Source organism: Narcine bancroftii, chromosome 2 (genome assembly GCF_036971445.1).
Source record: "Narcine bancroftii isolate sNarBan1 chromosome 2, sNarBan1.hap1, whole genome shotgun sequence".
In the NCBI taxonomy this organism is placed as follows: Eukaryota; Metazoa; Chordata; class Chondrichthyes; order Torpediniformes; family Narcinidae; genus Narcine; species Narcine bancroftii.
In genome coordinates this window covers 242,981,236-243,007,375 of record NC_091470.1, presented here as the reverse complement: position 1 = coordinate 243,007,375, position 26,140 = coordinate 242,981,236, and the positions used below count along the sequence as shown (strand labels likewise).

Genomic DNA, 26,140 nt, shown 5'->3' with positions numbered 1-26,140 from the left:
ATGGCATGCAAAGAAACTCAAAAAGGCCAAAAGGGGTGATGATAGTGGTCTTTTAGACATAGTCTGTGTGAATGGGGATCTGGTGGTATCCCCGGATGAGATCGACCTTAGAGAAGAGTCTTGTCACAAAGTCTTGGATGTGGGGGATCAGGTAGTGGTCTGGCATTATCGCATCATTGAGGTATCTGTAGTCTTTGCAGGGTCTCCAGCTGCCATTGGGCTTGGGCACCAAATGGAGGGGAGAGGCCCATGGGCTGTCAGACTGACGGACAATACCGAGGTCTTCCATGTGCTTAAACTTTTTCTTGGTGAGGTTGTCAGGGGCCAGACATTGGGCTCGAGAATGCACTGGTGGGCCTGTTGTCGCTAAATGGTGCTGCATCATGGTGATGGTGAACTGGGGGCACAGGATGGAGGGATAGCTGGCAAGGAGGCGACTGTATTGGTCATGCAAAGTCTCCACAGAGGCGAGATGTGTGTCTGGCTCATTGGATGTGCCAAAGGCTACAGTTTGGAAGGTTTCTGAGTGGACCAGTCATTTGCCCCATGGGTCTACCAATAGATAGTGAGCATGCAGGGAATCTGCACCTAAAAGAGGCTTCTCCACGAATGCAGGTATGAATGACCAATTGAAAGTGATCTCACCAAAATGAACAGGCATGCGCCTCTTGCCAAAAGTTTTAATGGCCATGTTGGCTGCATGCCGTGAGGTCTCGTGCATGTCTCAATGACATAGGGGGAATGATGCTTATCTCCACACCTGCATTCTCAAGGAATCCTACTTGGTTCGGCTGGGAGTCGGAGGAGGAGGAGGAGCTTGGAGAGAGTCGAGCTGTGAATCAGAGGAGGAGGAGCTTGCTGAAAGTGAGGAGAAGGTAAGCTATTAAAGTCGGGGGCTTACCGGGGCTTGGGCCTACTTAGTTCGGCTGGGAGTTGGAGGAGGAGCTTGGAGAGAGTCGAGCTGTGAATCAGAGGAGGAGGAGCTTGCTGAAAGTGACAGAGTTAATTGGTCAAGGGGCCAATAAAAGGAGTGAAAGGGGAGGGAGTGGCCCACGAGGAGTGGCTCAGTGAGTGAGTGGAGCAGTGAAGGAGTGAGACTTCCTGGTTTTGGCTTATCAGGCTTCGGCGAAAGCAGTCAAGGAGAAAAGGAAAGCTGAGTTATTTGCCTTTAGTATTCAAAGTCATGCCAATAGGTTTAGTGCTCTGTACTGGGTGTCAGATGTGGGAACAATTGGTGACCTCCACCCTCCCAAATGGCCACATCTGCACCAGGTGTACCGAGATGCAGTTACTAAGGGAGCGAATGAGGGATATGGAGTTGCAGATTGATGACCTGCGGCTTGTAAGGGAGAGTGAGGAGTTAATTGACTCAACTTTCAGGGCGATAAATACTCTAGAACCCATGTCATGTAAGTGGGAAAAATGCTAGAAAAACGGAGAGCACACCAGTGACTATCCCACTCAGCAACAGTTATGTTGTGTTGGATTCTGTTGAGGGAAATGACCGGACAGAAGATGGCCACAGGCACCAGGTCAATGGCAATGAGCCTGGCAGACTGGTGCAAAAGAAAAGGAAAAGGAGAAATGCAGTGGTTATTGGGGACTCCATTGTCAGGGGTACAGACAGGAGGTTCTGTGAGCCAGATAAGTATACCCGCATTGTGCTGCCTCCCTGGTGCAAGGGTACGAGATATCACAAATCGGGTCCAAAATATTCTGAGAGGAGAGGGAGAGCACCCTGATGTCTTGGTACATGTGGGTACAAACGACATTGACAAGAAAAAGGAGGAGGTAATGAAAAGGGATTACAGTGAGCTGGGATGAAAGCTGAAAGACAGGAACGCTAGGGTGGTGATCTTGGGATTACTATCTGTTCCAAATGCAAGTGAAGAAAAGAATGTAAGGATAAGGAAAATGAACGTGTGGCTGAGGTGCTGGTGCACAAGGCAAAGATTTGGCATCTTGGATCATTGGGATCTCTTTTGGGGAAGGCATGATCTTTACAAGAGGGACGGGTTGCACCTAAATCCAAAAGGTGTCAACATTTTGGCAAGTATGTTTGGTACAGCAGTGGGGCAAGGTTTAAACTAATTTGGCAGGGGTATGGGAACCAGAGTGGTAGGGAAGATAAAGTAATGGCCAGGAAAAGTAAAATAGGAAAAGTAATGTTTGGAGGAGAAAGTAAAAAATCAGATGGTGCAGTGAGTTTTCGGGTCAATGATAGTCTTAAGAAAATTACAAAGAAAAATAGTGGGCAGAAAAATCAAAAGAAAAGGTTACAGAAGTCACTAGATATTAAAAGGACAAAGCGCATAAGGGCACTTTATCTGAATTCCCACAGTATTAGAAATAAGGTTAGTGAACTTGAGGTGCAAATCGGTACCCATGCCTATGATTTGGTAGCCATCACGGAAACATGGCTACAAGGTAACCCGAAATGGGAATTAAACTTTCAAGGGTATCAGGTGGTGCAAAGAGATAGACAGGATGGTAAGGGAGGTGGAGTTGCACTCTTAATCAAAGATGAGCTCCAGGCAGTAGTGAGGAATGATATAAGATCTAAAGAGCATAATGTTGAGTCCATTTGGTTAGAGATAAAGAATAACAAAGGGAAAAAATTATTGGTGGGTGTTATCTATCGCCCACCAAATAACAATAGTTTAATGGCACAGGAAATAAATAGAGAAATAAGTGAGGCATGTAATAATGATACGGCAGTAGTCATGGGGGACTTTAACTTCCACATAGATTGGGAAAATCAAGTTGGTCGTGGGAGTCTAGAAGAGCACTTCATAGAATGCATCCGCGATAGCTTTCTTGAGCAGCATGTTAAGGAACCCACAAGAGAAAATGCTCTCCTGGATCTAGTGTTGTGCAATGAGATAGGTAGAGTAAATGATGTAATAGTCAGAGACCATCTGGGAAATAGCGATCATAGTATGATTGAATTTCTCATTCAGATGGAAGGGGAAATAGTTAGATCTAAAACTAATATATTATGCTTAAACAGGGGTGACTACCATAGGATGAGGGAGGAATTGGGCATCAATTAGCCTGGGAGCACAGGCTAATTGATGAAACAGTTGAGGAACAGTGGAAGATTTTCAAAGAAATATTTTGTAATGCTCAACAAAAATATATTCCGGTCAGGAAAAAGGGCAACAAGAGAGGGAAAAATCAACCGTGGTTAACAAAGGAAATAAAGGAGAGTATAAAATTGAAGGCGCATGTGTACAAAGCTGCAAAGAGAAGTGGGAAACTGGAAGATTGGGAAAACTTTAAGAGACAACAAGGGGTTACAAAGTGGGTAATAAGAAATGGGAAAAAGGATTATGAAAGTAAATTGGCACAAAATATAAAAACAGAAAGCAAAAAATTTTATAAATATATAAAACGGAAGAGGGTGGCCAGAGTTAACATAGGACCCTTGGAGGATGAGAAAGGAAAACTAGTAGCAAAAAATGAGGAAATGTCAGTATTCATGGTGGAAGACACGTCCAGCATGCCCAAGTGCGGAGTTAAGGATGCGAATGTTGGGGAGGGCCTTGATAAAATAGTTGTTACAAAGGAAGTAGTGATGGAGAAACTAATGGGACTAAAGCTAGACAAATCACCTGGTCCTGATGATATGCATCCAAGGGTTCTGAAGGAAATGACATAAGTTATAGTTGATGCATTGGTGGTCATATTCCAAAATTCCTTGGATTCTGGGCAGGTCCCAGCAGACTGGAAGACAGCAAATGTCACGCCACTTTTTAAGAAGGGATATAGGCAGAAGACTGGAAATTATCGGCCAATTAGCTTGACGTCTGTAGTTGGAAAAATGCTTGAAGCCGTCATTAAAGATGAAATAGTGAAACTTTTGGAACGTAAGGGTTCAATCAGGCAGACGCAGCATGGTTTTAGAAAGGGAAGATCTTGTTTGACAAACTTGTTAGGATTCTTTGAGGATATAATGGGTGCAGTGGTTAGAGGGGAACAGGTTGATGTTGTATATTTGGATTTCCAGAAAGCGTTTGATAATGTGCTGCACAAGAGACTTATCAGTAAGTTACAGGAAAGTGGAGTCCAGGGAAGTATATTGGCCTGGATTGAAAATTGGTTGTCTGACAGGAGGCAGAGAGTCAGGATAAATGGGAGTTTTTCAGGTTGGCAGAGAGTGGAAAGTGGGGTGCCGCAGGGGTCAATGTTAGGCCCACAACTGTTCATCATTTACATTGATGACTTGGAGGAGGGGACAAAATGTGGTGCAGCCAAGTTTGCAGATGACACCAAACTGAGTGGAAGAGCAAATTGTAATGAGGATGTGGAGAGTCTGCAGAGGGATATAGTTAAGCTGGATGAGTGGGCAAAGGTCTGGCAGATGGAGTACAATGTTAGTAAGTGTGAGGTTATCCACTTTGGCAAGAAAAATAAAAGAGCTGAATATTATTTAAAGGGTGAAAAACTACAGCATGCTGTTGTGCAGAGGGACTTGGGAATGCTTGTGCATGAATCGCAAAAAGTTAGGTTGCAGGTGCAGCAGGTTATTAAGAAGGCAAATGGAATGTTGGCCTTCATCGCAAGAGGAATTGAATTCAGGAGTAGGGAGGTAATGTTGCAACTGTATAAGGTACTGGTGAGACCGCACCTGGAGTACTGTGTCCAGTTCTGGTTTCCATATTTGAGGAAGGATACACTGGCTTTGGAGATGGTCCAGAGGAGGTTTACTAGGTTGATCCCTGGGATGAAGGGGTTGACTTATGATGAAAGATTAAATCATCTAGGATTGTATTCGCTCGAGTTCAGAAGAATGAGAGGAGATCTTATAGAAACATATAGGATTATGAAGGGTATGGATAGGATAGATGTAGGAAGGTTTTTTGAGCTGACCGGGGAAACTAAAACGAGAGGACTCAGTCTCAAGATTTGGGGGAGTAGATTTAGGTCAGAGATGAGGAAAAATAGTTTTTCCCAGAGAGTAGTGAATGTTTGGAATTCTCTAACCAGGGAAGTGGTTGAGGCTGCCTCATTAAACATATTTAAAATTCGGTTAGATAAATTTTTACATGATAGAGGAATTAGGGGATATGGGGAGAAGGCAGGTAGGTGGAGTTAGGTCATAAATTAGATCAGCCATGATCGTATTGAATGGCGGAGCAGGCTCGATGGGCCATTTTTGGCTACTCCTGTTCCTACTTCCTATGTTCCTATGTTCCAAGATCCTCTCCCAGACATGGAGTAGGCTGTTCGGCAGGCCAGCCACAGCAGACACTAATGGCGGCTGGCCCTGTCATTTCCCTGAAACAAGCACAGCTGATGGCACCATGCTGTGACCTTACGTGGGTCACTGAAATCTATCTTGGCCTCTATTAGCCTAATGTCTTTGGGCATTTGCTCGAGAAATGCCTGCTTGAACATGAGGCAGGGCTTGTGTCCCTCTGCCAAGGTGAGCATCTCATCCACAAGGGTGGATGGCATTCAGTCCCCAAGGCCATCAAAGTGAAGAAGCCTGGCAGCCCTTTCGCGCCTTGATAGCCCGTAAGTCCTAATGAAGAGGTTCCTCTGGTGATGCCTGGAAGCGGCTTCCTGGTCTAGCGAGCTGATGCTGTAAAAGTATATTGTTGGATACGAGGTAATCTGCTTGATCTGGAATTGGGCCTCTGCTTGGCTGAACCAAGTGTGGGGCCTGTTCATCCAGAAAGTGGGCAGCTTTAATGCAACAGCATCTACAGCTGCAGGGTCTGTTGTGCCGAGCCTTCAGAATGTGGAGATTCATTGGGGTCACCAGTGTAGTGGGTTGAGCGCAAGCGCAGTGAAAGAACTGAGACAGCAGGATGTGAGTTCACTTAGCACAACTGATTGACTTTGAGGTTCATGCTACAGCATTTAAGGCCATCTGGAGCCCACCCCTTGCATCACGTTGATGTAAGCGTGTACACGTACTTCTGGTCTGTACAGGAAGAGAAGGATCTGTGATGGCATCTTTGCCACAGCTGCCCCGCTGACCACACATGACAAGTGGGGCCAGTTCGCCGCTGTAATTATGTGTACTGCCACAATGTCATGGACCTGATCCGAGTCCTTCTTGACGCTGATACCTGGGAGGCAACAAACCATTTGAGTTTTTCTTTTGTGTCAAGACAATCTCCTGTCTTACCCTCTAATTAATGAATCCCTGATCACTACTGCTCTTCTTTTCTTCCTCCTTCACATCTGAGCCACAGGGCAGCTCAGTGCCAGAGACCCAGTCAGTTGGCTTTATCCTGCTAGGTTGACCCCACCAACAGTATCCAAAACTGAAAACATTATTGATGGAACTGTCAAGGGGGCACCTTACGGGGGGGGCGTGGCAAGATGGCGTAGGGAGCGGACGTGCATTCCCGGTCTCCCCCAGGCAGTTATATAAATACCCGTTTTAAGAATATTTCTTTTCTGTTAAAAGTCTTTGTTTTGTTTATCAATTGTTTTTAGTTTAAAATGGCAACAAAGATTAAGGAAAATAGAGTTCAAATACAGAACAAAACTACACTCTCCGATTTTGGAAGAAACTCGGCCTACTTGCCCAGACAGAACCACGGAGTCAAGGCTGGAATTTTCTTAAGAATGGAGCTCATTAATTGGACTGTCGGATAAGCTGGCCTTGGACACCCCTCTGAAAGATGTTTAAAATGGCAACAAAGATTAAGGAAAATAGAGTTCAAATACAGAACAAAACCACACTCTCCGACTTTGGAAGAAACTCGGCCTACTTGCCCAGACAGAACCACGGAGTCAAGGCTGGAATTTTCTTAAGAACGGAGCTCATTAATTGGACTGTCGGATAAGCTGGCCTTGGACACCCCTCTGAAAGATGGTGCCCGTGAGTTTTAAAAATCCAGATAACATTAAAGTTTATTAGTGATTTTTTTTTTTTGGATGGAATATCGGAAGGATGAATTTATTATCTATAAATACAGAACAAAATTACATTCTTTGACTTTGGAAGAAATTTGACCTATTTGCCCAGACAGAGTCGGAGTTGGTGCTGGAATTTTCTCAAGAACAGAACTTATTAAAGTTGATTTCGGACTCCTTTTTGAAAGATGGTGACGAATGTTGATTTGAAATATTTGAAATATTTTCTGAAGATAAACATATATATGGAACTCCTTGACCTGCAATAAGGTTTATCAGTGATTTTTTTTGGATGGAATATTGGAAGAGTGAATTTATTATCTGTGAGTATGCATACATTGCAAACAGATTTTAATAGTTTTGAAAAGGTTTTTTTTTAAACTAAACAACAAGATCAGTTTAATATTGAGAAAATTGGAAAAAACGGAAACTTTATTATTAAATTTGGAAATTCAGTAGAAAGAAACTATGAACAAGATTGATGATTTATAAAATTAAAGTCGAAGGAGCAATGTCCAAGAAGAGTTAAAAATTTTGAATAAGTTTTTCTTGAAAATAAACAATAATTTCAACTTAACATTGAGAAGATTGACAAAGTGGAAAATTTGGTATTAAATTGGGAAACACAGAAGAAAGAACTTATGAATAACATTGATGCTTTAGAAGATCAAGACCGAAGGAATTATGTTCAAGAAATTTTTAAAAGATTTGAAACAAAAACTTTTTTTTGAAAGAAAGCTACAAATTCAACTTGAGACTGAGAAGAATGGAAGATTTGGTGTTGAACTGGGATGTTCAGAGGTGTTTTAATTCAGTGGATGAAATTCAGGAAGACTTGAAAAAAGAAATTTAAAAAAAAACTTTTATTGATTGTAAACAATGTTTAACTCAGTGTTGGGAGGGTGGAAAGGGTACAAAATTTAATATCAAGTTTGGATTTTCAAAAAAAAGAGTTTATGAATAAGATTGGTTAAATTGATGGACCGGGGTTTTATGGACATAAGAAATGATGATTTTTCGGTTTATACGTGTATTTTGTCTGCCTGGGGAGGGGGGGGGAGGGGGTGGTACTTCTGCTCCCGAAAGTCATATGCCACTTGTGGTTTATACCACACCCATTTGGGTTTTTGGGAATTAACCACCACAAGGTGGTTTCCTAAGGGGTTAGGGGAGGTGGGGGGGGGGGGGGGTGAAAATTTGAAAATTATTTAGTATCTATTAAAATGAATGTATGGAGATACTATAAATAAATTTCAAAAAAAAAAAGGGGGCACCTTACACTACTTGCCCTCTTATTTTTGCTTTCCTTCACTTGACAGTTGCCCAGCTACCTGCCTCCTCCAGTTTCAGTGTAACTTCCTTCCTGTCACTATTATCTATGTACTCCTCATTCTCCTGTATGAGATGAAGGTCATTGAGCTGCAGCTCCAGTTACCTAACACGATCTATAAGAAGCTGCAATTCAATGCATCTTGTACAGGTGTAGCTATCAGGGAGATGGCAAATCTCCCAGAATTCCTACATCTTACAAGATGAACACTCCACTAACCCTTTTGCCATTCTGACTGTTCTACCAGATACCAGATAAGGGCAAAGAATAAATAATAATAAACTCTCACCAGACTGACCTTAGTCTCCACCTCTTCTCACCAAAGCCTTTTGAACCAAAGCCTCAATTCACCATAAACTCTGACCAACTCATGCAAAGGCAGCTTCCTTGATGGCCACTCCACTTACACCTCTCACCTTTTTTAAGCAGCCCCACTCTTGCACACTCTCGCTCCAATCCCCATTCACTGGATTTAAACATTTTGTAATATTCCAGACACTGAACCTTTCCAATTCCCGACAGCTTTGATAGCTCTAAAATTCTTGGTGGGTTACTATTGGCAGTATCTCTGACTAAGAACTGAGAATCAATATTCAGAAAAGTTTATTTGATCAGAACAAAGTCAATATGCTTTGGTTATTTCATGTTTTACTGATCTATCAGTCAATACCCAATGCAGGCTCTATCCGCTCATCTTATAGGGTGCCTTTTATATCTTGGATTACTACTTTGAATTCACTTCACAGTTATCCCCTGAGGCTTTCTGCAACCCCCTCTTATGAAAATCATTGTTTTCTGATGCTGCAGCTCTTGAGTCAAGACTTCTTACTCAGTAAAGTTTAGTTTAGCTTATTTTTGTCTATTCCTATAAATCAGATTTTGAGTGGTTTAAATGTGCATTGGTTTCATCTTTGCATCAAGAAGTAAAGAAGGAACAGACTAATATCTGCGCCCAAATTCGTAGTCTTCTTTAAAAGAATGTAGGCCTGCATTTATATAGCATCTGTAAACTCAAGATCTCTGAAAACGGTTTACAGCCAAGGAAGTACTTTTGAAGAATTCTTGCTCATCTTTCTCAGAAAAAAATAGAGTCGGCAGTAACTTTTAAGTGAGTGATTGAGATGAAATATTGCTTGGGATATATACAGACTTTGTTGGGAAGTGTGATGCTATGGCCACATACATCTTGATGTTAATGAGGTAGTTCTAAAAAAAATGAAAGAATACCTGTGAGCTAAAAAAAAAAATCTGATGGAGGAGAATGGGTTTGAGAGGAAAAATACATCAGCCACGATTTGAATGGCAGAACAGGCTGACTGGGTTAATTCTGCTGTATGTTTTTTGGTTATGGTCTTAACTCAGCGGGTCGAGCAACATCAGAGGGAGAAAAAGAATGGCCGACCTTTTTGATCCCAAACCATCATCCAGATATTAGCATCTGCAGTCTCTCGCATATCAAAAGAATAACCTTGATGTTTGACCTTGGAAAAACTAATATGAACAGATCACTGACAAAATGAGAAAATAGTGAGATCAACTCCTGAACATGAATCTCTGCTCACAGTTATCTTCCTGTATTTAAGGTTTACGCTGCAACCCCGTGAACACAATTAAGTCGACGGGAACATTGAGTGAACGAGATAACCGGATTTTAAAATATCGATGTAAATCAATGGGTTCCTATTCCTTTCAAAACAAGAAAAAGATCGTTTTATATAATATAAAGGTATTCTTGTGTAAGTAGAATTACGATGTTGGAACAAATACAAACATTTCTGCGAATTATCTTGAATATGTTTTAGCTTCTATTTGGCAATGAATTAACACACAAATAATACGTCACGTTAACTACAGATGTTGTTTTTCCTCCAAAATACAGTATAATGCCGCAGGTCCGACGCGAAAAATATTTTTTATACCGTGGCCAAATAAACACGGTTCTCTACTCTCCGAGATCAATCAGTACGCAAATATAAATAGCTACACCCAGCAGATAAAAAAAAGGAAACAATATTAAAAATATATGAATGGCTTGAACGCATTATAAATGAATAATGATGAGCAGATTGTTTCTTTGGCTATATTTGGCTATTTTGTAGATACACGAAAACATGTATACATATACACGGCTTCAGCCTATAGACATACAAATGTACACACAAATACTTGCATGGGGGTAAGCTTTAACTCATTTGCTATATATATATATATATGGATATATAAGTATTTAATTTTTTCTCTCTCGATGTATGTATACAGAACACAGAATTTTAAATAGATATATACACAGTACATGTACATGTGTGTGAGTGTGTGTGTATATGTTACACACACACTCGCTTATTGGTCTTCGTATTTTTAAATTTATGCACATTAGCCTAGCGCATCTACCTCTAACACAAACAGTGCTGTGCTTGCATTTCTATCTAATTTATCATGTTATCGAACTAAAACAAATCGGGTACGATAATATTTCGGTAAACTTGTATTTCCACAGCACTGTGCATGTTTGCACACGGGCGAGCGTCGCTGCAGGGCGGGTGGAGGTCGCTTTAAGAGTTGAAACTGCGGCCGCCCCATTCCAGGTGCAGCCCGGCGACTGAAGCACTCGCACGGATCAGTCATGGCGGACAACATCAAAACAGGAGTCTTCGCTAAAAATGTTCAGAAGCGGCTGAACAGGGCCCAAGAAAAGGTCAGAGTTGGCAGCAATCTCTTACTTTACCACAGCCGACTTGCTCCGTTTTGGGGAAGGCGCTTGTCTTTTCGGGTTCGGACCCCGCGGCTGCCAAGCTGCAGAGAGGAGCAGTTTCAGCACCCAAACAGGCGGACAGCGACTCGCTGCCCCAAACCTCAGAGCTGAGGGTGGGGTGGGGAAGGGAAGAGACCGCTCGTTTCATATGTCTGAACGGAGGAGAGTGGCAGATGAAGAGGATGGAGTGGTGAGGTGGTAGTGGGTTCAGGGGAAGGAAGCGGCCGTGAAGTGGGGTGGGGGGGGGGGGGGGGGGGGGGCGGTGATGTTGATGCAAACCATGGCAGCGCAGACTGGGATTCGGTTGCGCGCACTGCTCAGCACGGCCTACGGGACTGATTCAGCCGAGGCAGACCTGGAAGAGCCGAGATTTGTGGCTGGTGTTTGCCAGGAATACGTGGAATCCGAATTTCTGTACCGGTTATCGGGATCTGAGTAGATAGATACTTAGAGAGAGAGTCGACGGGGTCTGTTGCTCGGGCTCCAAATTCTCCAGAACCTTGGCTGGGACACCTCCGCCGAGGCGGATGGAGCCGCAGGCCTTGGCCAGGCTTTATACCGAAATAAACCTCTAAAAGGGAGACTGGCACCCTGTGGGTAACGGGCTGTCTGGTGCCCTGCACCATTTAATCACAAGTGCAGCGAGAGGCTCCGAGTGATCGCAAAGATTGAATACGTTTGGTTGATTCACTTATTTTCCATCAAAGTGGAAGGAGTTGGGGCTGTTTCTGGCACCGTTCACGGTGTGGGGTTAGAGTGAACTCTGTCTTCTTGCTGTCCCAACAAGCAGATGACACGTTGTAAAGATTCACTGCCCTGGGCTCTCCCCGCCCCCATATGATTTTTGTAAGAGGATTTCCTTTCCTTTAATATCTCTGCATACTCTACCGCACTAATCCCCGGCCGAATGCTGTTCTCTTCGCGGCGCTTAATTCATTGGGGGATTTCTCGTGCCCAAATGGATGAGATGTATTTGAAATTAACAGCGGCGACATCCGCAGGCTTGTTTACTGCAGTCTTTGGTTTTACTGGTGCGGGTCGGTTAACTTGGCACGGATTCTGAGATAGAAAGGAAGCGTTGACCTCTTTCGATGTTATTGATCGGTATAGGACAGTAATGTATGAATCAAGTCACCCCTTCTATCCAGAGACTTATTAATTACTGCTGACATCAATTTTAAAAAAAACTCTATGCCGCCCAAGAACATCTCACTCAGTGGATGATGAGAATCTTCATTTGGCAATGTGACATTCGGAGGTTGACAAAGTCACCATTATGTTGTGCATTTCCCCCTTTAAATGGTAAACTGTTATGGTTGACAGGAGGAAATTTAAAGATAATATTAAATAGATTATTTGCGTTTTTAGGTGTATTTGGGAAACATGTAAGGTGAGAAAACATTGTTCAACGAACATTTTTAAAAAAAATGATAAATGTGTATTTTTCACCATAACCAATCATTTCCCATGTGACTGGATTATCAAAGCGGTGGCATTTTACTCCTTTGATGGTGGAGCCATTACTTACTGCTGAATATGCACATCAAAATGTCAACCTCTTGATTTTATTTCTGTGCATGTGTGTATATGATTTTATGACTCTAATTGCTTGTGACAATAGCCAATCATATTCATTCTGATTTGCCCACCCTGGAAATGAATTGTGGGATATAATGATAACTGCTATGTTGACTTCAGTGTGGATTTTGAGGTTACAGATCCTAATTGCATAAATATTGCAATTCTGAAAACTGTGTATCAGTATTCAGAACAGAACGTGTACATGCAAGTGACATTTTCCTCTTGGGCAACAGGACTTGTCACAGCCATTACCAACACATGGAGCCAATGAATTCTCAGCTCTGTTTTAGTTGATAAAGTCCAATTGATAAGTTCAAGTTAAGTTGTTAATTTTTTGTTTCTATTTGAGAATGATTCCCTCAAGTATGTGGTAGAGATAGCATAAGAAATATTTCCCCTTGTCCCATTCCCAGTCCATTTCTCTGACACTCCTTCAGTTGTCTAGACTATAAAGTCTGGAATTGCCTCACAAAACCATCTGCTGGAAGAAATCGGGGGTCAAGCAGTATCAGGAGGGAAAAAAAGAATGGTCAACATTTCGGATTGGAACCCTTACGCAAGACAGACGAGAGAGGGAGATAGTTAGTGTAAGATTGGTGAACCAAAGAAGGTGAAGGATGATGGACAGATGCCAGTTAAAGGGAGAGAGAGGCAAGGAAAAAAGGAAAGTCTGGTGGGAAAGGATAACTCCTACAGAGTAAGGTAGGAGACAACTAGAAGAGCGTGATGAAGAGATCAAGGCTATTGGTGCAGGAATCTGATAAGTAGAAGTTATTGAGGAAGAGGTGAAGAACAAATTGGATCAGATGGAACTGAAGATGGGGGAAGAGATCATGTACAGTGAAGAAGTATGAAATTTACAATCCCTGCAGCATGCTCCCCTTTTGATTGCACACTTACCTGTTCAACCTTATCATTCTCCACTGTCCAAGTGAGGCCTAACATGAACAAAAGGAAGAGTATTTTGGAAGATTGAGCCCAAAGGTTAATGGCAGAATTATTAGTAGTGGGAATGTTGGGGTGTATCCACAGATCCCTAAGTTTCTGAGCAAGTTGATAGGGTGGTTCAAAAGGTGTGGTGTGTTGGGCATCATTAGTTAGGTGATTGTTTTTTGACAGCCACAAGGTAATGTTACAGCTCTATAAAACTCTGGTTAGCTCACACTTAAAGTGTTTAGTTTTGGGTGTGCCATTAAAGGAAGGATATGGAAGATTTTGAAAGATCCAGAGGAGATTTACCAAGGTGCTGCCTAGAGAAGCGAACACATCTTATAAAGAAAGGTTGAGCAAGCTAGAGGACTTTGTGGGACTGATAATATCATGAGGGCCACAGATAGAGTGGACAACTGGCACCATTTACCATGGCCATCAATGGCCAAATACCAGAGATCATTTGTTTAAAGTGAATGGAGGAAGGTTCAGAGAGATGTCAAAAATAGTTTATTTTAAACACGGAGAATGTTTGGTATCTGGAATGGACTGGCAGGAATTGTGGTTGAGACTGATATAATGTGGATTCTTAAAATACTTTTGGATAGATATGTGGATATTAAAAAAAAAGGGGGCTTGTGGGCTGTGACAGAGGGAAGGGTTAGATTGATAATTGAGTAGCTCAAATGGCTTGGCACAACATTGTAGGCCAAAGGGTCTGCACTGTGCAGTACTGTTCAATTTTCCAACACTTGTATTCTACTTGGACAGATGATAGCCTTAAGTTATGAATATTGAAGTTTCTAATTTCAGGTAACATGTCCACTCATTCTACTTCAGAGCTTTCTCCTTCTCCCCCATTTTTGTTCTCTCTCCAATATTCTCCAACCCAGCCCCACCCTAACCCATTTGTTTTCACCTATTCTTGTTGCTTGACCCACTGAGTCCCTCCAGCAGATTGATTTTTGCTCTAAATTCCAGCATCTGCAGTTTCTTGTGTGTCTCCAGAGTGCTAAGCTCTATTGGTCAGAGATGTCAGTTTTGAATGAGGCATTAAATAAAGGTCATCTTTGGTGAATGTAAAAATAAATCTGGCTTTTTTCAAAGCAAGGCAGTAATTTTCCACTTGATACTTCAGCCACTGTCTCTATTTTTAACTGATATAGCAGTTAAATAATATTTGTAAAGTGGTTGGCACAATTTCTACATTAAATCTCAAAATATATTTCAATATTTCCTAAGTGTATTGCTCGAATTAAAAGCCTATCTTTATTTAGGATCGACACATCCAAGGGCATGCTCCTCACCAACTTTCAGTGCACTATGTATTGAAATTCTAACCTCTGTATCCTTTATTTTCTTCCCTTCCCTCAGCCTCACTGTGTTTGTCAACGATGCTTGTCCAGACTCTAAACTCTGGAATTCACTCTCTGCTCCACTGTTAACTTGTAAGATACTTAAAAATATTACAATAACCTTTCCTCCTCTATCCTGATGTGGATAAGTTTCAGCTTGTAATTTTTAAAAAAGTATCCTTGTATTAAATACTTCTTATGCCCATTATTAATTCAAACAATTTTATGTGGAATCATTGATTTTTACAACACAGGAGGTGTTGCTTTTGTCCAAAATTTCTGTCTTGCTTCCTTATAAAAACAATCTAAACAGCTTGCACAATCCTGCTGTCTATTTTAATCTTCTTTGCTTTGAATGAAAGGTGCATTAACACATAACTTTCTTTCTCAAATGAACCTACCTTTTATATCCTTTCTGATCTTTATCTCTGCCAGTATAAGGTATTTTAATATCCATTGACATAGTTGTTTTTATTTTCTGTCCATTTTGATTGACAATATCCACATGTTTCTTTAAGCTCTGTCTTTTGGATGTCGTATTAGGCTATTAGATGAAAGAAAACATTCTTAATACTGTCAATTACCATATGTTTCCATTGTACTTGCATTTATCCATGCACTCATCAAAACCCCTTAATATAGTTGTCTTTTCATTTGGATATTTCAACCAGCAATTATCTATAATAAAATTGCCTTTAACAAATGGATGTTGATGTCCACATTTGGATTTTAAAAAATTTAGGCATACAGCAACAGGCCATTTCAGTCCATGAGTCTGTGCCGCTCAGTTTACTCCGAATTAGCCCACACCCCTGATACGCTTTGAACGGTGGGAAGAAACTGGAGCCCCTGGGGAAAACCCACATGGACACATGAGAATGTACAAACTCCTTACAGACAGCACAGGATTTGAACCCCTGCCCCGATTGCTGGCGCTGTAAAAGGCTAACTGCTACGCCAACTGTGCCACCCCTATTAACTAGGTGGTTAATTGCTTGGGAAATGTGAAGAAATAATTAATTCTTATCAGTGTAAAATCCCACTGATTGAGCCAAGACAGTGCTGACAGATACTCTTTTGCAGAGACAGTTATTGGAGAGTGGACTATTTTGCCACAGAAAGTGGTTGAAGTGGAGATGCAGAAAGGTGTTTGAACCTGTCCAAGGTTTAACTTTGGGCAATGGCTTTGATTAAAAAGTGGTTTTGTTTTTGCAGATAGGATGTTAGATGAGGTCACTGTTTGTCCTCTCAGATGAATGTGAAAATCCCAATGGTATTTTTAGTAGAAGAACAGGAGGTTTGCAGAAAACAGTCTGTAATGTTTATCTCACAATCATTAAAACTGATTATCTCATCATTTATATTAACAGTGTTTAAAGTTGTTGTTTTCTTCTGTGATTAATAAGATTATTGCTGTCTTGGCTCACATGCTGCTGCCTGGATGGCATTTCCTCCATAAAGGTGGAAATGGGTTACACCATTAAAAATCAAGCAGAAATGGCTGGAATGGAACAAATAAAGAGCAATGACTAGATTCCTACCCTGTTGTGTGCAGAAGCAGCCTAGTGCTATGTGCAGCCAAAGAATATCAGAGCAGAACTGCTTCAGAGCAGCTGTCTTGAGCTGGGGCTAATGTATGTCATCAGTTTCAATGAACTGTTTAAATTATTGGACCCTGGAGAGCTGTTGGAGGATTTTGCTGGTGTAAGGCAGTATATTAAATGTAAGTTTGCCCTATTTCACAAGGTTATGATGGCATTGGTTTCTTTTTGCTTGACTGGGTCCTTCTGGATCAGCAATGATTTTGTTGCGTGGTCAATGTTGTTTTATTAACACAGTGTAGTTTCTTAAAACTCTATTTTTCCCTTAATACCCAATGCCTCCTAACGTGTAGCAAAGTTGCAAAAGTTTGAAGGTTTCAGTTAGTGTACACCAAAGGGAGCATTGGTGTGCTTAGTTGACAATGAGAGTGATGTGGTTGGTCCAGGTAGGCCACTGAAAACGTTTACTCCCAAGGACTTAAAGCTATCCTACTGTCTGCATCAACACTATTGATGTGACACTTTTTATGATAGAGGTTGTTTACTTGGCAGTAGGCCTCAAGACTCAAACTAATCTGTCTCATGAGTATTTGGTATCCAGCCTCCGACTCTGTTGTAAAAGGAGTTTAATAGGGAACTGAGAACCCTCACAGAGTGCCAGTGCTGAGTGTCCTCATGGAGGTGGTGTTGCTTCCTCTCTGCACTGATTGCGATCTGTAAGACAGGGAAGTCAAAGATACAGCTGTTAAGGCAGGTGCTAAAGCCAAGGTCTCAAAGTTTTGGGGTGAGTTTACTGGGTCTGTGGTATTGAAGGTAGAGCTATGGTCTATGAACAGTTGTCTGACATGGGTGCTCAGGTTCCCCAGGGTTGAATGGTGAACCAGGGGTTGACGGTATCTGCCATGGACTTGTTTGCACAATGGGCAAATGGAACTGGGTCAAGGCTGGTCGGGAGGCTGGAGTTCATCTGGACCATGACCAGCTTCTCAAAGCAAATCATGATGGTGGATATCAGAAGCAACGGCCAATAGTCACTTGAGCCCATTATTGTGCCTTGCTTTAGAACTGGTATGATGTTGGCCTCCTTCTTCCAGGTGAGTATTATGGCCAGGTGCAGGAAGAGATTAAAGATATCTCTGAATACACCCACCAGTTGATGTACCCAAACTCTCAGGGCATGTAAAAGGACTCTGTCTGGACCACTCGCTTTCTGCAGGTTCACTCTATGGAAGGCTGAACTGGTGTCAGCAGCCGTGACTGTAGGTGCAAAAGCACACATCATAGTTGAGATGGATGTTGCTGCCTCACTGACTTCCTGATGGAAGCGAGTGTGGAACATATTAAGCTGGTTGAGGAATATTGCACTGTTGCATGCTATGCTGCTTTTACTCTATGATACCTACAGACCCTCTCTTAGCAACTGTACATCCAAGACATTTGGATTCTGCGTGTTGGCATTGCCTTGGTGTGCTACTGCTCTTGGCTTCCCTGAGGGCTTTGCAATTTCTTGTATAGGGTCAGATCTCCTGACTTGTATGCCTCCAACCTGGCCTTCTGCAGACTTTAAGGTTCATCCATGGTATCTGATTAGGGAATATCCATATTGTCCTCTTAGTCTTGCAGTGATAATCACTGCTACTGATGGAATCATTAATGCTGATGGTATATTCATTGAGGCTGGTGATTGAGCTCTTGGTTATGGATCAGTCCACTGACTAGAAACAGTCACATAAGATATCATCTCTTTCCTCAAACTTTCACTACAAGGTCTCCTTCTCAGCTTCTGCTTGTATCCAAGTAGAAGCATCTTGGCCTGAAGATCTGACTTGTCAAAATGTGAGTGTAGGATGGAAAGATAGGCATTCTTTGTGATTATGTGGCAGTGGTCAAGGGTGTTGGGGCTTCTGGGAGGAAGGAGACACAAATGGAACTTGGGTAGTACCCTCTTGAGGTTGGTTTGATTGAAGTCCACTGCTGTAATGAACATGCCCTGAGAATACGAGTGCTTGAGGTCTTTGATGGAGGTGAATTGTTCGCCTACTGCTAGCCTTGCATGTGCCTGGGCTAGTATGCAGACTACAGTCTGAATAATTTATGTGAATTCTTGTGACAAGTAGTTGGGGCAGCTCTTCAGAATAGGTATTGCAAGTCTGGGGTGCAGGGGTTTTGTGTCTGAGCACCACACATTAATAAGTAAACAGACTTCTGCCTTTTGCTGTGCATGTGTAGTCAATCTGGTGGATTGACAAACCCTCCAGTTGTAAAACACAGAATGGAGACGTAGATGTGAACCGCATCTCGGAGTGGCAGGGCAACAGCAATCCCTCCACTCTCTTTGAAAGGTTTGCTTTAAATCTATTTATCTTAGTTCCTGAGAGTTGGACATTCCTTGTAGAATGCTGGGGAGGGAGTAACTTGAAACTACCTTGTTGTCAAACCCAAACCCAACAAAGTAGAGAATAGAAAAGAACAAGTTAAATGGTGGTTATTCTTGCTTGTTTCTTTACGGTCGACTTTCTCATTGCACACAGGCCACACACCTCTCAGGCCCTCTTATTCCTTTGTGGCAGAGGCCATCTAATTGAGATGCATGTGTTGAAGAAGACTTAGCAAGTCATTTGATAGATGGGACTAATAAAGTTATGGTGACCAGTAACAGATTCAGGGTGTGGTGGATTAGGTGACATTCAATTGAGTGGCTTTGTCTGGGATGGTTTAAGAACAGCTCTCCTCCAAGCAAACAAAAAGTGTTCTTTCACACCCCTGATGGGTGCAACAGATGGTAGAAAGGTTTTGGGAATCGAGAAGCTCCGCTCGAAAAATGCACCATCTTCTGTCCTGCTCTCGTAGCCATGGTACTGATGTGGCTGGTCTAGTTAGCGATGGCTGATCTCCTGGATTTTCTCTAATGTGCTTCGTTCTAGATGTTTGCTGCAATTAGATGATTGCTTGGCCATTTTAGAAAGCCGTTAATAATCAACAGCATGGCTATACGCCTGGAGATGTATGTGGGATGCTGGAAAAGAGCAACCGATTTCTTTTTCTCAAGAAAATTATCTTTTGTACCAATTCATTGTTATGGATCACTATTACCGATACTGGTATTTTACTCCAGACTCATTTGATTAACTGAACTTAAATTTTAGAATTCAAGAAATTGAATTGAAGCTCTGTGATGGAATTTGCATTCCTATTCCAGAATTATTAGCCCAGGTTTTTGAGATGTTCTGCCTTGCTTGAATCAAAGGAGAGAGATCAGGATCACGATCACAGCTAATGTAAAAACCCAGTGGAATGGGATCCCAATTGCCATAACTTTAATCAGCAACTGCGGTGTAAAGGAGCCCTTTGCTGCAGATTGCATTCTGCAGTCAGATTCTGAGCAAGCCGGCAGTAATAATTAATGCTGCGGAAAGCTAGATGGGAAACGAGCAAAGGCCAAAGGACGGGGTATGGCAACTTGGATTTACTGAAAGCATGATTAAATCTGAGGCATTGGTCATGAATCTTATTCATGTTCCAAAATAAAGGCTACAGCACACAATTGATATAGTCACTGCAGAGCATAGCTGAAGATATGTGGTACCATCAAAGGTTCTATCCTTCAGGTTAGATCAGACTTTCAGTGTTTTGGAAAGTTATGAAGGGCTCCATACGAATACAAGTGGAATGATAAGGCAGAGAGGAAGATATTAACAATCTATCAAAACCAATTTATCAGTGTTTCCTGCTTGGCACCATGGGAGTTCAGTCCAGGCCACCAGCAATATGGTGAGTCTCCAAGGAACAGGAAGAAAAGTAAGAGAAAGTGGATTGGAGGCCTTGGGTCCTTTTCATCCTGTAACCACATCATCAACAGCCCCCATACAATGCCTTTACTAACTGCAGTCAACTTTGTTATACTGTACCACAAACTAAAAACTATCACAAAATAAACTTCTTAAAATAAAGGTATTGCCGATGGCATTAAAAATCAACTGCTCACTCTTGTGCATTCCCTCATTGTTCGTCCCACTGCTCCTTGTCTGTGCTACTCCAGAAGTGGCCTGGAGGATGAGTGGGTTTCAGTGGAAGAAATTAAAATGGCTGAGGAAGACCTAAGCAGTTTTGAGCTTCTAAGCTTCAGATCATGCAGCAGCATCTCATCATGAATGGCAACGATCCGGCTGTCTGGCTCACAACCACAGTAGAGCCTATTCTGTTCTGCCAAGTAGATCTGTACCTTAACTCCTTCTGCCTGCCTTTGCTTCTTATCCATAAATAACTTCAATTTGCAAATAAATCTGTTAATCTCACCTTTCAAATTCACATCTGACTGAGTATTAATTCCTGCTTCCTGAATTCTGAACCCCTTCCAACCTTTGGATGTTATTCCTAACTTCGCTACTGAAATATCTTGCTTTCATTTTTAAATTACTCGTAGATTTTATTTTACTTCTTATTTTCTGGGATCTGGGCATTACTGGCAAGGAAAGCATTAATTGCCCATTCCTCATTCAGTTTGAGAAGGTGGTGGTGAGCCATCTTTCGGAACTGGTCCAGTCCTTCTTGTGAAGGTGTCCCTCCGTGCTGTTGAGTTGGAAGTTCCTGGGTTTAGTGGCAGGAAGATTTTCAAGTTCGTCTGGTGTGCATATTGGAAGGGAACCTATGATTGGCAGTCTTCCCATGCACCTCCTGCTTTTGCCCTCCTCAGTGAGAGGTTCTGTCGGAGTGGCCTGGATGAGTTTCTGCTGTGTGTTTAATTCATGGTACCAACTGTGGCAATGGTGGAGGAAATGAATATTGAGGGTGGTGAATACGATGCTAAGCAAACAGGCAGCTTTATATTGGATATTGTCCTCTTCAGCTTTATATTGTCCTCTTCAGACAACAATCCTGGTAGAACCTGTCAAATTGGGGGGTGGAATACATTGAGCCTCTCTCTTAAACCTGAGGATGGTGGATATTGTGGTGATGGTAACGCCCCACTAAAAATCAAGAATAAGTGGTGAGATGTTCTCTTGCTGGAGAAGACGTGCTTCTTCATTTGCTGAGGAACTGTGAATTAGCATTATGCGGTCAACCGTGAACATCCCCATTTCTGACCTTGTGATGGGAGGAAGGTCAGGAGTGCTGGGCTGGGATGATTGACCTATTACAAGCAATGGCTCTTCTCTGCCCATTGCAACATTTTCCCCTTGATTCCTGTTGGCCTTGGCTTTACTAGGGCTCTGATAACACACAATGCTGCCTTGACTTGCTTCTTGCTTCAAGAATTCAGCTGTTTTCTCCATACATGAACTGAGGCGGTGATGGGACCAAGCAGAATAGTACTGGTGAAACCCAAATTGAATATCTGTGAATAGGTTATTGGTCTGTAAGTGTCGCCTGATAGTGCTGTTGATGAGACCTTGTATCATTTTGTGGATTATTGAGAGTTCATTGGCTAGGCAGAAATTAGCTTGATCAATGTGGCATTCCTCAGGAAACTTCCATATTGTTGGGTGGATTCCTGTGTTGTGTATTCATTGAAACAGTTGGTTCTGAAGACTAAGTCTTCAGTACAGCAGCTAGGATCAGTGTTCCCTCTAAGCTATGCATGCACAAATGGTCTCTCTCTGCGCGTGCGCGCGCACACCCAAACCAGACTGTGCGCTCACGTGCACAAATGCTCGCGCATTGATTTGTGCACATGCACACAGACCATTTGTTTAATGGGAACACTGGCATGGATACTGTAGTACTGTAGCCTTTGCTGTATCTATTGCTGTCAGTCATTTCTTGTCATCATATGGAGTGAATTTAAATAGCTCTCAGAAAGAAGCCAAAATGGATATATGGCACTTCTGAATGAACGTGGTTGCAGTGTTTCATCTTCATCTTCAACATAGTGCAAGACCGCACAACTATTTAATTGATCTGATGCGATAGGACTGCATGTTGCATGTGAGCTCACTTAACTTTAACTATTGCTAGCTGTTTTCCTATTGACCATGCATGTACTGTAGCTTCACCCCAGGCTGGCATCTTCTCATTCTTTAGGATCTTGGCATGTCCTTCTGCACTCTCATTGAACTGGGTTGATAGTTGACATTAGTAATAGGGGAGAGAGAGAGAGAGAGAGATACCAGGTCATGGGCTATGGATTGTATTGATGTACAGTTCTGTGGCTGCTGATGGAGCTCATGGACACCTGGGTTTTAGCTGGTAGATCTGTACTGAGCCTATCCGTTTTAGTGCACTGTAATGCCACCGGAGAGGATGTTCTCAGTGTGAAGGTGAGATTTATGAATAGGGGAAGCAGAGGACCAAATCCAGGTAAATGGGAGTAGCTCAGTCTGCCACCTTGGTCAGTATGGATGAGATGGGCTGAAAGGACTGTTCTGGGTTGTAAAGACTGTTCTGTGCTGTATGACTCTGACTCTGTGCTGCATAATTTCTTCACCTTTATATTCAGTTCCTTGAATACAAAGGTGAGCATTCCAAAGGCCTTTCTAACCATCTCTGCCCTTTGATGTTTCAATTATCTATGTATCTTGATCTTGAAGTATCTATCCATTATCTCAACTGTAGCCAGATAACTTGCTGGGTCAGTAATTGGCCTTCAACATCACAAGTTTCAGCTATTGTTATTTTTCTTGGGAAAGGTTTTTACTGAAGTTTGACTGTAAATCCAGATGAACAAAATTAATTATTATTCTCCTATCCAACTCTCCAGTTGCTTCTGGTAGATCAGGAATTACAAACCATCCAGGGTTTCTCTAAGATGCTGAATATTGTCAACATGTTAATCCCTTCTTAACAACAGACTACAGTAATTTCTTGACTACAAATATTTGTCTAACTGTTCTATAATTCCCTACTTTTACCTTTTGTTTTTCATTAACATCAATTTTCCAGTCTAAAGAAATACTTTACATATGAAGGAATGTTCTAAAGATACATTTAGAACATCTGGAATGCTCTCACTGATTTCACTCTTCCACTGGAAACAATCTGTTCTTGGTGCTACAACCCTCCTCAGAGTAATTTTTTTTTCAGTACTGTTTGTTTGCTTACATTAATTTTGTTGAGTTACCATCTGTAGTGTCTTTGGGTTCTTTTGTGCTGCTGTTTTCTGTCCAATCCTTGTTAGATTACTTACAAGAATTGAGTTACCAACAAAGTATTCTTCATTGGAAGTAATCAACATTCAACTAAAAGCAATGACACATCAAATATACCATATGGTAAACACAGTTCCTAAAAGTGCTCATACTTTTATGTATTCCAACAAGCAAATCACTCTCTACCTATATGAAATTACGAAGTACAATTCACTATCTCCAAGTGTAAAATTATGTAATTAGGTGCTGAATTCTGTATTAATTTCTTGAAACTTTTGATCAGAACTTCACCCTACAAGATAAAGTTAAAGTGTTTATGGTATCCTTTTGAGGGACAGTAAAATCCCTGCTATCCAGAATTCAATCAACCAGCAAAAGAATTGCAGAAAAATAGATTTTAAAAAATGAAAGTTTAAAATTGATGCCTCCTAGTGGTTAGTTCACCAAACACTTAACATGCAATCTCAAGCAACCGGGAAATACATGTCCAGCATCTACCATAGGTGCCAGATACCGGGGGTGGGGGGGGGGAGGGGGGTTTACTGTAATAATAATTCCCAATGATTTTGCAAATAAGTTTAATACTTGAATGTTAAATATCCTGGCCTCTAACTGTTAATATGCATATCTGGATTTGTAAGATTATTGTTGAACATCCATTGTAAATTTGGCTAACAATATTTATCGCCTCTTGCAGAGGTTACAAATATTTATTGATTTCAGTACATTTTTAAATACCACAAACCCAACTGTCTGATATTTTAGAGGATCTCAATGGGACATAACAGTTATTGGAAACGGGGGAGAGGAGGTAGAGGAATTGTCAATATTTCAGGTTGAAATTCTTCATCAAGATTGATGATTCCCCTCCTGGTTCTGCCTACCTCTGCTAAATAGTGAAGGAGGTCGTGAAAGAGTACAGAGGGGAATAGGTCAGTCAGAAGGTTGGACAGAAAACTGTGTGATAGAATTTAATTTAGACAAGTGTAAGATAATGAATCTTGGGAAGTCGATACATACTGAGCATATGCGTTGAACACCGGGGACCTCAGCAGTGTTGCAGTACAGAGCGACCTTGGGATCAAGTTCATAGATCCCTGTAAATGACCACACAGGTGGATAGGGGAGTGAAGAAAGCATTTGGCATGCTTGCCTTCATAGGTCAAGATCTGTTGCAGTTGTACTTGGTCAAACAGCACTTGGAGAATTGTGTACAATTCTGGTTGTCAACACTACAGAAAGGATGAGCTAGCATAAAGAGTGCAGAACAGATTTACCAAGGTGTCTGGAATGGAAGGCTTTACTTGTAAAGAGAATCCTTGAGCCAATAACAGAGAAATGGACCCTTTTTGGTCCAACCTATGCGTACTAAACAAGTTGTCCATCTGAGCTAGTCCCATTTGTCTGTGCTTGCTCCATGTTCTTCTCACTCTCTCTTATCCATGCTACACTCTGTCTGTTCTGCCCATAAGTGTTGCTAAGGCCTGTGTTGGCACTGGGCATGGGCCATTCTGGAATGACAATAAATGCCCAACCCTCTACCACTCTACTCTGAGTCACTGGCATTTCAGCTGCATGTTTCCCAGTTCAGTTTTCAGATTGAAAATGTCTTAATAACCCTTTCTTGATTTAATAAATTCAGCAAATATTGCTGATTTCAAGAAGCCCTGTTTAAAAAGGAACATCTCTCAAGCTATCGTCACCTCTGCACCCTTCCCAGCATCACACCCCTTAGTCCCAGACTGAGACTTTGAATTACTGGCAGTTTCTGCATTGACTCCAGTTGGATGATGTGGTTCTCAGAAGTGTATTCTTCACCGGTATTACCGGCACACACTACAATCACATTTCTCTTTGTCCTTGTCTCTGCACCCACATCTTTGTATGAACTAAGTCAGCTTCAAAACTGAACCACTTTGAGGGAAAGATGCACTTATTTTCACTGTGCTCTTCCTGAGTTAGTTGTATGTTCTCCTGCTTTCTCAGATAGTAAAACACAGCCATCAAGCTCTTATTCACACGATCACATTATTAGAGCTGTGGCTAGTCTCCAATCTAGCAGAGTATATGTCCTTGGTACCTGTTAAGCCCACCTAGCCAGTAGTCTGTTTAGAGCCTGAGCACCCTAAAATTTGTGTGCCATCAAGATTCCCTTATTAGAATGATTTCCCCAAACACGACCCAAGTGACTCCATCCAATCCATATCCACAATCATGTGTAACCACACTGGCCCTCAACCATATTAGGTGACAACACCCACTAATCTTCTCTGGCAACCCAACAATTCACCTTCTACATTACTCTGAGACTATTGACTGTTGATACTTAACACCATTTTACTCAATGGAAACAAGTGATTTATTCCTGACGCACATCCAGGCCCATGAAAAAAAATTATAATTTGGAATATGCAAAATTATGGCATTCTCAATAAAATTTAACCATTCTCCTCTTCAGATATGCATAAACTCCATTCAATTCTTCATGTTTCCATTTGCTCTTCATCTGATGCCAGCTTGTATATGTTCCCCAAAGGATTGTTGCAGATCTTCACAAAGGAAATCATCGGCATTGCTAGCAGTCAATTTCCTCATTAGCTCACATTTTTGTATGCTATGTAATATTTTGTGGAAAATATCTGGCCAATTTGAATGGGCTACCCTGCTCAGGTGCTCTGTTGGTTCCCATG

At 41.7% G+C, this 26,140-nt stretch overlaps 1 protein-coding gene and 1 long non-coding RNA gene across 6 annotated transcripts in view; one reads left to right on the top strand and one right to left on the bottom strand.

Annotated features, from left to right (window-relative positions):
- LOC138755181 (uncharacterized) overlaps positions 1-11,140 on the bottom strand; it is a 35,175-nt gene extending 24,035 nt beyond the window's left edge. The window contains exon 1 of the long non-coding RNA XR_011352089.1: positions 10,927-11,140. This is a non-coding gene — a long non-coding RNA (uncharacterized lncRNA). The remainder of the gene's footprint in view (positions 1-10,926) is intronic.
- The window catches only part of amph (amphiphysin), a 202,642-nt gene continuing 187,205 nt past the window's right edge, over positions 10,704-26,140 (top strand). For 2 of the 5 annotated variants that reach the window (XR_011352088.1, XM_069920635.1), the window contains exon 1: positions 10,709-10,901. Coding sequence is in view for 4 of the 5 variants with exons in the window: in XM_069920635.1 (XP_069776736.1) it covers positions 10,830-10,901 (72 nt within the window). In the remaining variant the exon portion in view is untranslated. Of the gene's footprint in view, positions 10,902-11,045; positions 11,149-11,894; positions 12,261-26,140 lie in introns of those variants that run through there. The other 3 variants (XM_069920633.1, XM_069920634.1, XM_069920636.1) reach the window with 3 other exon arrangements.